The following is a 12,039-nucleotide window of genomic DNA, read 5'->3' on the forward strand; positions in this document are numbered from 1 at the left end:
AGCGTTCAAAATTAAATTATCATTATGGCCCTCAAACCATCGATACTCAGATAATTTAGGAGCGTTCAAAATTAAATTATCATTATGGTGAGAAAGGAAGACCTTTGCATCTCATCAAACTAAAAAACGTCTGTTTCGAGGCTACTTCCAAATGACAATCGCCCGTCACGACACCCTTAACGGCTTCAAGTTTTTTGTTCTAGCGCTACAGAAAACATACAGACTGCATATGACACAGAAACACATTCATACAAAAGAGAGTTCATCTGGTGGCAACCCTTGCAACTACAAACGGATGCATCCTCGCTCGGATCAGACAACTCATCACTTTCTACCATCCCTCGAGGTCATCTTCACGAGCTTACGACCACCTCCATTTTGCCAAACTCCACGCACTAGCAATCCTTCTGGTGGATCCTTGTTTCCATCATTTTTTTCTTGAATCGGCTCAGGACGATCACCAAGTTCAGAGAGTTTTGTAGCATCGTTGCCAAGGCGGTTTCTGATAAACTTTGGAGTCTTTTTCCCTTGCTTAGTACCAGCTCCTGCGGTCCCCAAATTGTTATTTGAGGTGCTACCAGATAACTGAGAACCTTTTTGACCTGTCAACCTTTGATTCTCTGGAAGTTCATCATCAACTGAAATCTTCGACTTTCCTTTGGCTGACTGAACGATGTCCTTCAATGAGACCGCTGGAGGTTTATGGTTCGACTGCAAATTCCTCACAGGGATGACAGGAAAATCTAGCAGAGCATATTTCGAACTCTTAATTCCATTATCTTCACACTTTTCCTTGCCTTTCTTGGAGCTTTTGCTCCTTGACTTGCTACTGCCATTGCACAAACTGTTTTCATGAGTACTGCTGCTCCTCATATTAAAATTGTAAGTCTCGACAAGTTCTCTTTGTTTCTCAGCATCAGGACAGAGTCTAGCCAGCTCGAGAAGCAAATGTGACAGGCCGAACTGGTAGACATAAGCAAGATATTCCTCTGTATTGATTATATCCTTGCGGTAGTCTGAAGATATTTCTTTAAATGCGGAGAATTTGTTGTCATCACGTTCCAAAGCATCACGGATTTTTTCCACAACAGACTTGTTGACAACATGAACATCTCCAACCTTTGGCACTCTCTGAATACTTGCAGTAGCAGGTTCTTTATTTGTTTGATTACCAGAAACAGAAGGAAAATCGGAGTCCAAAGTACCAGTATTGATAATTTTTGGACCTGAAGCAGATTGGGTGACCTTACTGGTTCCAGTCGAATTCTTTGGACTAGTAAAATTAGATGAAACAAACCCAGTGGCTGCAGCTTGCTTAACGGGACCGCTCGGGAAAAATACAGGAGAACTAGATGATGATATGTGCCCAGAGCCTGAAGAGGGCTTTTTCTGGTGAGAACTACTGGCAGATGATTTAGGTTGACGATTTGTTGCAGGCCAAACTGGAGAAGCATTAAGGACAGTTACTTTGTTAAGGCGACGAATGCGAGAAGCCATTGAACTACCACCCAATCCTTGTGAACCATTTCTTAATTTCTGTTGTCTGTCTCTTTGAGCCACTGGAAGTGGAGGGAAGGATGATGCTTCTTGTAGTTCAATCCGGGGATTTTCTCTTGAAGAAGACTCAAAATCGGCAGTAGGTAATGCCTCAAAACGGCCAGCAACAGTTTCAAGTTCGCTTGTTTCTTGGTGAATAGAAGCTTGTTGTGTACTAGACGATGCATTACGGCACCTTTCTGCAGTGGCTGTATCATGGCTAGCTTGAAGTGCCACGGAAAGTTGATTGTCTGCATAATTAAAATGAAAACCACGTCCTCTAACATAAGGTCCATGAAGATCGGTCTCATTACTTCTACACTGGAAGTTCACTGGTATCTGCTTGAGTGGACAAAACAAAAAAAGCAAGATGGAATGATAAACCTATCCGCTATAACTGTCGCATAAGTTTTATGATTATATCACATGCAAACCTTAAGAGCAATATTACGCCTAGAGCGAGACATGTTCCCTCCGTGTTCCTTGGCATTATGCCTCTGCAGATAGAAACTCAAGTGAGCAAAACCTCAACATAACATGGCAAGCAGAAGAGGTGGAAAAAGATCAAGTAATATGCACTAAGATATCACCTTTAGTTCAGATTCAGTTGCAAAAACAACAAACTTCTTTGTTAAGCAATCGTCATCTTTGCATAAGAAATGAGCTTGAGAAAAATGACTCTGCAAAATAGATTATCATGTCAACTAAGAAGCGAGTCTCAATGATGAACTTTCAAAGCATCGACAATAATCAGTTGGAAATGCAAAACAACTGACCTCCAAGTCATCATAGATATTGTAGTATTCATATTGTCCTGGACGTTGCCTGCATTGAAGATGCAGCGGATATAAGTTTGCTAAAACTTTTAAAGTAAATAATTACCTTCAAATACTCGAAACAGGTTACCTTTGGCATATATGGCAAGTATAGTGCTCAGTGGACATATGCATGTACAACTCATTATCTCCATAAAACGGATTGCTGCAAAACTCACACATAGGATGTCCATTAAATCCACATCTTTCAGTCTCATTGCCGTCTACCTCTAAATCACCTGTCTCTGTATGCCGACCCAATTGAGCTTTAGTATATAACTTTTGCTCACAGATAAAGATCTGTATTACAACTTACAGTCAGATACATCAGGGTGAAAATAATAAGCATCAGCATCAAGGTTAATGCTTCATGCTTCAAATCAGAGAAGAATTTAGCCATTAAATCAGAGTACGAGTGTATAAACTCCTAATAGATATATAACCAAAAAATGGGAAGTATAACAATGCTGATATGAGATATATGAATTATTCGTCATCGTATATAGTGTCATCTAAGTCATCTAAATGTAAAGCTCACCTTCCTACCGCCCAAACACAGACTGCACATGAACAATCCATGACAATGGAACAAATGATTTTTCAGCCGCTCGACATTTTTAAACTCCTGTTTTCTCTTTGACACTTCACTCTTTTGTTCTTTTATCTTATCACAAACGCCACAAGATAGCTTGCACATGGCCTTTATCATCTTGTAGTGATCAAGATCATCAAAAAATGCTTGTGTTCCTTCATGATACCAATACTTTCCAACTTGACCCTCCACTGGATTGGCTGGGAAAACTGAAAAGTCATTAATCATCGTTGTATAGTCGCCTAAAGCCTGGAAAAGGGAAAAGAAGCGTAGGAGCAAGATAGATTTTCAAAAAACAGGAGAAGTAGAACGGTAGAAGTACTTGAACTGGATCTCATAATATAAAAAGTTTCAACTCTAGAAAACACATGTGACTTGGACCTTGTAATTTAACCAAAGCAAACATAACACTTTGCAATTTAAACTAGGTAAGCAACGGAAATGCCTAACCTTCGTGACAAAGATGATCTTAGATTCACTCTTGCAGATGCAGCAACGGGAATCTTCACATATGAAACGGAGCCGAATAGTGCAGGTGGAGCAGACCTCGCGATGGCCACAGGGCCCATAAGCTACCCATTGAAGCGGCTCCGCACAAACAGCGCAGCTATCATCCATGGTATCTCTTCTCTTTTCTGCAAAATGGAATTTATTGGGAAGAAAGTAAGTCACCAAGATGATTGAACCAATGCAGACTTTTCCACAACGAAAAAACATCACGCGCTTCCACAAAACAAGAAGTATAAACCAACCCAACCCAAGTACTTGAACAAAAATCCACTCAGCAAGAAACATCTACACTATGGTCTATGCTCAGACAAAGCTTATTGAATCACTTCGTGTGTCTGCATACTGATATCCATACATTCACACGTAAATGCGATTAACACAAAACCAACATTTTTGAAACACACATTCGTTGAAACGTCCTTCGCAATGTGCGTATCTTCCATGTTCAAGATTACTTTTTGCACTCAGATATTCACGAAACAACGAATGCATTCGCATACAAAAGTAAGCAAAACAAAACCCATTAGTCCCTCATTCATAACAACCAAACCCCCAGGATAATCAAATGAATTAGTCTTTAACACAAACATAAAGAAATATGAAAAAAAATTAACGAAAAAAACAACCCGTCATTCCTTTCAAGCAAAACCCAGAAAAATTACAACACATTTACTCCTTTATATACCCAGATCATACATACAGTGGTATCTATGACAAACATTACCACAAAAGTTCTAAGCAATTTAGAGAGAGAGAACCTGATGATCCCTTGGTGGTTTCTTTGGGTTCGACCGAAGGGTTTTGGAGAAAGAAATTAGAGTTACTTGATCACTTTACCAAACAAATACAGAAGAATTTCTCAGTCAGTACTTTCTTGGCGACTTTCCTTCGATTTTCTCAGCAAACAAACAGATCCATGTGATTAACCGGAGGTTCGATGGAACAAATGCCGAAGAGTCGAAGACCTATAGAAGCGACGTCGTATCTGGAGCAGAATAAAGTAACGTTTTTCAATTATTCTATGCCCAAGAGTGACCTGTTAATGAGGAGAGATATTTTTGTATGATCGGAACACGAGGTAGTACATCACGTGTCATTATACAAATGGTAGAACATCTGTGTTAAAAAGTTAATAATTTAAAAAAAATAATATTTCCCACCGCTTATATAGAAACAAGTAATGTATCACTCATGTTCCGATCATAATAAAAAATTTCTTGTTCATGCGAGCCTGTTGGTCAATCAATGGCCCAAAATATTGGCCTCTGACCCAGCCCTTAAACTCCTTATAAAAGCCCAACTCAATCTCATTTGATGAACAACCCAACATAAAAGCCCTTCTCATGTTTGGGGGAAAATGTGAAAGAGTGTTGTTTCTTCGTAAGCGCTTCGAAATGTTTGTTTTAAGAAGCACTTGAACCATTCATAAAAATTTTGACGTGTTTACATTAATAGCGCTTATGTATTTTATACAAAAATAGTTTCAAGCGAGTTCTTAACGTGCTTCAACTTTGTCATTGGATACATCATTGAGAATTCATGGCTTCTTAATAAGGTAGTCTGACTTTAAACTACTTTAATTTTAAAAGAGAATTAGGAATTCGAACTTGAATTTAGGCAGTAAACGCTCTACTTTGATCAACTAATTGACCCAACCTACATCTGCGGTTTTTATGTTTTCTTAAATCCAAATTGTTAGAGACAAAGGTTCAAACTCTGTATCAGTGCGTTATGTAGATAGGAAGCCAACCTACCCATTTGTTAAGGGGCCGATTTCATCCACCTTGTTTTGACAGCACAATGCCACAATCCTATAGTAGTACTGCTTGCTTTTTTTTTTCTTTTTTTTTTGGGGTAACAAAATTATAAGCGTGTTGGATGATTGAGGGCTCATTGGAAGTACTTTAAAATGACTAAAAGCGTTTTCTATAAAAATAATTTTGGGTTCCGAAAGTATTCAAGTGTCTTTTAATAAGCATAAGATATGTGCTTGTTGAATAAAACAATATGCTTTTCTAATATTCACTTGAATTTTTATTAACAATTGGTTTGAAAAATAATTTTACAAAAAATAATTTCAGTTATTTTAAAAACACTTTCAAACAAGTCTGGATACTTAGTTGTGACTTGAGCATATAGATATATATATAGCTTTGAACTCTTGCTTTGAATCTTGAACATGTCCCATCAAATGATACTGTACACACTGAATTGGTTACAAGCAAGCTTCATTGCTTCATTGCTTTATTGCTTCATTCATAGATCACCGATGGTTGTTGGTAACCAACCGCCGATTGTTTTGAAGTTAACTTAGTAACTTTTTTTTTTTTTTTTTTTTTAAGCTTAAAAAAAACTTAGTAACTTTTTTAGCTAGTTTGAATATTTTCGTTCTATCTTCTTTTTTCTTTTTCGTCGTGCAATATTGCATAATGATTCAAACTGTCATTTTTTGTGTCACTTTAAGGATCTAATTTTCCAAAAATCAATCAAATTCTAAATCATTAATGATTATCTAATAAATAGATAACTATTTGGGTAAAGTACAAAAAACTACCTCAACTAATGGTGTCACGACACTTTCATACCTCATCTTTTAAAATTGACAATGTCATACCTCATCTTTAGAAATTGTGTCAATGTTATACCTTCCGTTAGTTTGGCCGTTTATTTCTTAGTTAAATGCTGACGTAGTTTGATCCGGGACCCATTTTTTATTAACAAATTAATAAAATATTATTAAAAACAAAAAAATCATTTAATATTATTTAAATATTAAAATAATAATAAAAAGTACATAAAAAATAAACCTCTTCTTTTTTCCCTCCCTCCTCTCTCTCTTCCCCATCTTCCTGCAACCCAAAAAGAAGAAGAAGAAGAAGAAGCGAAAAACAAAAAAAAAAAAAAAAAAAAAAAAAACCCCCCAAACCAAACCCAGTTCGTCCCCCCTCCCCCCACCACAAACCCAACCCCCTGCAACCCAGAAAGAAGGAGGAGGAAGAAGAGGAAAAAAAAAAAAAAAAACCAACCCCCCACATACCCACCCACCAACCCACCTTGCAAAAGAAAAACAAGAAGAAGAAGAAGGGAAAAAAAAAAAAAAAAAAAAAAAAAACCAACCCCAACCCAACCCGAAAGAAGAAGAAGAAGAGGAAGAAGAAGAAGAAGGAAAAAAAAAAAGGTTGGTAGTGTCACTATGGGTTTTCCTATTTCAATTCAAAAAACGCGTTGGTAGAACTATAATTTCAATTTTATCTCTTTCTGTAAACATGAATGTACTTAGGAATTGGCTAATTTCCTAGACTTGTAATTGTGTCCATGTTTTTTTAGATTCAGGCTTAGTTTTAGGCAAATTAATTGAGGGCAGAAGAATTATTCAGATTGAGCAAATCAAGGATCGACAATGTCTACAAGGTAATTTGCATCTAGATATCATATTATGAAAAATATATTTTTGTAATTGAGTTTTATTCGGAATGAAATTCTTAAAAGTCAATTAGAAAATTGTTTTCCTCTTTTCACGTTAAAATCAATTCTCTTCTTTCTTACTCTTGGTGGAACGTTTTTTTTTTTTTATAGAGTAAATTGTAGCAATGGTCCTCTAACTAAAAATCTATTACCATTGGTTACTCAACTCATTAAAACATGTAGCTATGGTCCTTTTTGCCAACTCCGTCAGAATTCCGTCAAAATGAGTTATGTTTGAAGGATCATTGCTACAAGTGGGTTAAGTTGAGGGACCATTGATATAATTTTTCTCATTTTATGTTTCATATTTGCCCCCTGATTCAGCCTCACGTACATGATACGTGACTTATTTTGAAGGAAGATCTAACAGAGTTGACGAAAATGACCATAGTTGCACGTTTTGATGAGTTGAGGGACCAATGATAATGAATATTTAGTTGAGGGACCATTGCTACAATTTACTCTTTTTGGTAATAAAAAGAAAAAGTTTGAAAGCCTTTAATTTACATTGACAAAAGCACTAGTGAGTTCATGATGAATTAAAATTATAAAGTGTTTCCAAAAATAAAATAAAATTATAAAGTAACTTTTGTGAAGTCTTTTATTTCTAGTTTGCATATTCATATTTCATATTCATATTTATAAAAGGGAGAAGGCAAAAATGGTGAAACATTCATAAGCCCAAAATTGCCTTCTCCCATTAAATTTTCAAGTAAAATAAGAAATTCGCAAAAAAAAACAAAAACAAAAACAAAACAAAACAAAAAAAAAAAAAAAACAAAAAAAAAAAAACCACTACCGTAACTAACTTTATTTTTTTAATAGATTATTATTTTGTTTTCTTTTTCGTTTTTGTTTTTTCAAATAAAAAATATCAAAGAGCCAGTTGCCACACGCATAGGCGTGTGACAAGAGGCTAGTATTCGTATTTATATTTCATCGATATTGAAAGTTGTGTGCTGACATGCTTGTTCGTGAGGATCATCGATTCGAAAGAGTTCAAGCAATGAATGCTTAAGACATGACAAAAGTATTGTTGTTTAGGGTTTATCTTTTTTAGTCCTATAATAGTCCATCCTTAGAGGATTTCTAAAGGTTTTTATCGGTTGGGTTTTTTTCTCGTACCATTGGATTTTATTAGTTTGATTTAGGATTGAAATCTTTGTTCAATCTTATTCCATTTATCAACTTTTTCTACATGAGGCACGATCTCACTTTCCATTAGCAGAACCATATATACTAAAAATGGCCTATTAGGGTTTCAAGTCCTTCATGAAGTCGAAATTAGTGTTCATTTTTTTCTACATCCACAGTGTTTTGACTGCATCATTGAATACTCCGAGCTGTTAAATTCTTGATCACCATAATAAAACAAATGATAAGTCTTTGTCTCATTTAATTAGGCATATAAACACTCCGAGTTTTTTATTATTTTACAACAGGTATCGTTCATTGCCAAAAAAAAAATATACACAGATTAAGGTTCAATTACAAATTACAATGAACACTGCAAAAAAGCCTTTTTTCAGACGAAATAACTTTGTCCGGGCAATCACAATTTTGTCACCTCTGATTTTGCCCAACAATATTATGTCAGACAAAGTTCATCGCGCAAAAACTGTTGCTCAAATGTTTGGCCGATGAACATGAAAATTTCATCGGGCCAATAGTATTTGGGGTGTGCTATCCACATACCCCATTTTACTTCTCAATTGATGAAGAGATTGAAGTCGAGATCTCAATTGATGAATGTGTGCATCAGAAACACCCTCAAATCGTTATTCCAATTTGATCCACGTATCTTGAGATGATGAAACCCCAACAGTAAACCAAATAACTTCTTCAGAAAGTGTATAATTTAACCAAATAAGGAGATTTTGATCATTCTCGTACCAAATCTCAAATGCCGGATTGATTGAACGATCTAGAAGCAGAGGAGAGGGACATAGTTATGTGCCATCAATGACGCCAAGGAGTTTGTAGCTGCGAAGAATCGGAGCGAACAACGCATGCCATGGAAGATAATTAGAGTGTTTCAGCTTGATTGGAACCATATTGCCAATATTCAAAATCGTAAGAGAAGTATACGAATTTGAGAAGTTAGGGTTTGAGGAAGATGAAATTAGGGCTGGATTTGGCACCAACTCGTGAAAGGATTCTGACGGAGAAGCCATTGATACACACAATACAGTTTCGCAAGATCACAAATCAAAGAAACATAGAGAAATTGTTGTCGAGAATAAAAAAGTGTGAGCGGAAATTGGACATATCGAAATCATCAGGAGGCAAATGGCGAGTGATACCATATTGAGACTTACAGAAGAAGCTTAGAGAGGAAGAAAACTCTTAACTAAAATACTTGTATTTCTCATTGAAAATAATTAGTTATATACTTGGTATTTATAGTGTTAACAGAACTAACACTTTACACATTTACCCTTAGTAATACTAACAATTACATATTCAAGTATAACAGCTATACAGAGAAGAAAAGAACAGTACACTTATATTTGATCACTTTTTCCACTCCCTCAAACTTAACTTGGTGCTGGAAAGAACCAAGAGGAAGCTTGGACTGCAAATACCAAAACCAGTGTTTTGTCAAATAGTCAAGCGGGGACGTAAAACCGCCTTTTCGGTTGAATTATTAAAACCACCCTTTCAGTTGAATTATTAAAAGGAAAACTAATGAAAATGGTTTGAAAACTTTAAGTTTTAACCAAAATAACAAAAAGTTGTTGTAAGTGAATAGTACCAGGAGTGACTTTTTAGAGTAAAAATGTCTTTAATGTTAAAAGTGAACAGTATCAAGAGTGTTTCGTTAAGACTCCCATTAAAAAAACCACCTTTTCATCTTGAAGCTAAAATTCAATATGAGGTTTTGGAAGGAACAGACCATGCGATGCTTGTTTTGTACACCGAAGTCCGAATGCCATTTCGGAGAAATAGATTTATGTATGATCTTCGGTGGAGTAAGGAGATGGGCTGCAAGGATATTATTCAAAAATCATGGGAAAGAAATTTCATTGAGTCCCGAGCATTCCAAGTTGTGGAGAAAATGAAGCGAGACATGGCCTTCGAAAGTGGTACGGACAGCATGGAAGGAATTCGAAGGGAATGATTGAGACTTTGAAAAAGGAACTCTGCAGTGCGTATAAGTCCAAGTGTTCTACCGGTGCTGAGGTTACATAAAAAGAAACAGAGTTGAAAAATTAGTCAGGGAGGATGAACTTTATTGGAAGGCGAAATCACGAATTCAATGGTTGAAGGAGGGGGATAAAAATACCAAATTCTTTCATGCTCAAACGGTAAAGCGGAGAAGAAGTAATCGTATTACAGGTTTGGAGGATGATAATGGGGTATGGTGGGAGGACTTGGCTAAGGTTGAGGATATGGCAGGGGAATATTTTGTTAATTTATTCACTACAAGCAACCCACGACGGGTTCAGGAGGTGACGGAATGGGTTGATCCAAGAGTTAGTGTGGGGGATAATGAGGAGTTGATGATGCCTATATCAGATGAAGAAGTTCGAAGTGCAGCTTTTCAAATTCCGACTTCTAAGTCGTCAAGTCCGGATGGGTTCTCGAGTGGTTTTTTTCAAGATCATTGGGATGTGGTGGGGGTGAGATTATTCTGATGGTGAAGGCTTTCTGGCATTCAGGTATATTGTTGGAAAAAATCAATCATACGCACATAGTGCTAATCCCAAAGGTTGCGTGCCCAAGGAACATGACACAATTACGCCCGATCTCCTTATGTAATGTGTTATATAAAATCATTGCGAAGATTATCACGAACTGAATGAAGGTGGTTTTGCCGAGAATTATTAGTATGAATCAATCCGCATTTGTGGCAGGGGGCAAATCCAAGACAATATCCTGGTTGTTCATGAGATTTTGCGTTCTTTGAAGATGCAGCCAGCTGGTGAAGATCAACATTTGGTTATGAAATTAGACATGGCGAAGGCGTATGATAGGGTGGAGTGGAGTTTTTTGTTAGCCATGATGCGTAAACTGGATTTCTGTGATGAATTTTGAAAGAGAATTGAGGCATGCATCTCCACTATTACTTGTAGTGTTTTGATTAATGGAGCGGATACATTCAACCACAGAGGGGTCTTAGGCAAGGAGATCCAATGTCTCCGTTTTTGTTTCTGATTTGTGCAGAAGGTTTATCGGCACTATTACGTCGAAATGAAGAAATTGGGGTGCTTCACGGTATGTAGGTTGCCCCCGGGGGGGGGGGGTGGTGTGTGTCTATCTCACATCTATTTTATTGCGGATGATTCGGTGATTTTTTGTCAAGCTTCGGTACATGACGTTCAAGGAATACTGGAGGTGCTTGATTGTTATACAGACGGTTTTGGGCATTAATCGGGAGAAAAGCTCCTTATTTTTTAGAGCTAATTGTTCTAAACAGCAAATGAAGACAATTAAGCAATGTACTAATATTCAAGATATGGATGGTTTTGGGAGGTTTGCTAGCAGATTTAAGCTTTCGGTGAGTACGTGCAAAGAGATGGAGCGGGAAATAGTGAGATTCTGGTAGAGGGCGAAATTAAAAAAAATTCTGGAATGCCTAGGATTGCATAGGAAAAATTGAAGAAGAGAAAGGCAGGGAGCGGATTGGGGTTCAAGGACTTACAATGCTTCAACCTTGCGTTCTTGGCTAAAATTGGGTGGCGTTTGATGATGGTTCTGGACTCACTATTGGCTTAGGAACTTAAAGATAAATACTTTCCGAACACAACTTTTTTGGATGCAAAGTTGGGGTGTAAATCGTCATGGGGTTGGAAAGGTATTTTTCAGGGAAAAAAAAATTCTTGAAAAGGGGTTGCGCTATAGGGTAGGGGATGGAACGAATATCAGAGTCACTGGAGATCCTTGGATTCCTTTACCCAACACTTTCAAACTTCAAACTCGAAATGCTTTAAGGCCGGAATGGGTAAGCGATTTGATTGATTTTGATTTGCGTGGGTGGAATATGGAGATGGTACAAGAGCTTTTTGATGAGGAAGAGTCAAAGTTAATTTTGGGAATACCATTGAGTTTGATAGGTTGTAAGGATAGGATTATTTGGCATCATACGAAACATGGAAGGTATACGGTTCGAATGGGGTA

The 12,039-nt window shown here is 36.9% G+C and overlaps 1 protein-coding gene across 1 annotated transcript; it reads right to left on the bottom strand.

Annotated features, from left to right (window-relative positions):
• Positions 1-88: 88 nt before the first annotated feature.
• LOC137722777 (E3 ubiquitin-protein ligase hel2-like) lies at positions 89-4,436 on the bottom strand. The gene is made up of 8 exons (XM_068461864.1): positions 4,212-4,436; positions 3,394-3,578; positions 2,890-3,192; positions 2,443-2,651; positions 2,313-2,361; positions 2,127-2,216; positions 1,971-2,033; positions 89-1,875 (listed from the first exon to the last, which is right to left on the bottom strand). The coding sequence occupies exons 2-8, from the start codon at positions 3,559-3,561 to the stop codon at positions 325-327; spliced, it is 2,433 nt and encodes an 810-aa protein (XP_068317965.1). The 5' UTR covers positions 3,562-3,578; positions 4,212-4,436; the 3' UTR covers positions 89-324.
• Between the last annotated feature and the right edge of the window lie 7,603 nt (positions 4,437-12,039).

The sequence above is a fragment of the Pyrus communis genome, chromosome 17, assembly GCF_963583255.1.
Source record: "Pyrus communis chromosome 17, drPyrComm1.1, whole genome shotgun sequence".
Lineage (NCBI taxonomy): Eukaryota > Viridiplantae > Streptophyta > Magnoliopsida > Rosales > Rosaceae > Pyrus > Pyrus communis.

What these genes read in the sequence shown, in the direction of transcription:
- LOC137722777 (XM_068461864.1), bottom strand. Translation starts at nt 3,561, where the DNA reads ATGGATGATAGCTGCGCTGTTTGTGCGGAGCCGCTTCAATGGGTAGCT. An exon ending in CAACTGAATCTGAACTAAAG is followed by an intron (nt 2,034 to 2,126) that starts GTGATATCTTAG and finishes TTCTATCTGCAG; the next exon opens with AGGCATAATGCCAAGGAACA. An exon ending in GGCGTAATATTGCTCTTAAG is followed by an intron (nt 1,876 to 1,970) that starts GTTTGCATGTGA and finishes CCACTCAAGCAG; the next exon opens with ATACCAGTGAACTTCCAGTG.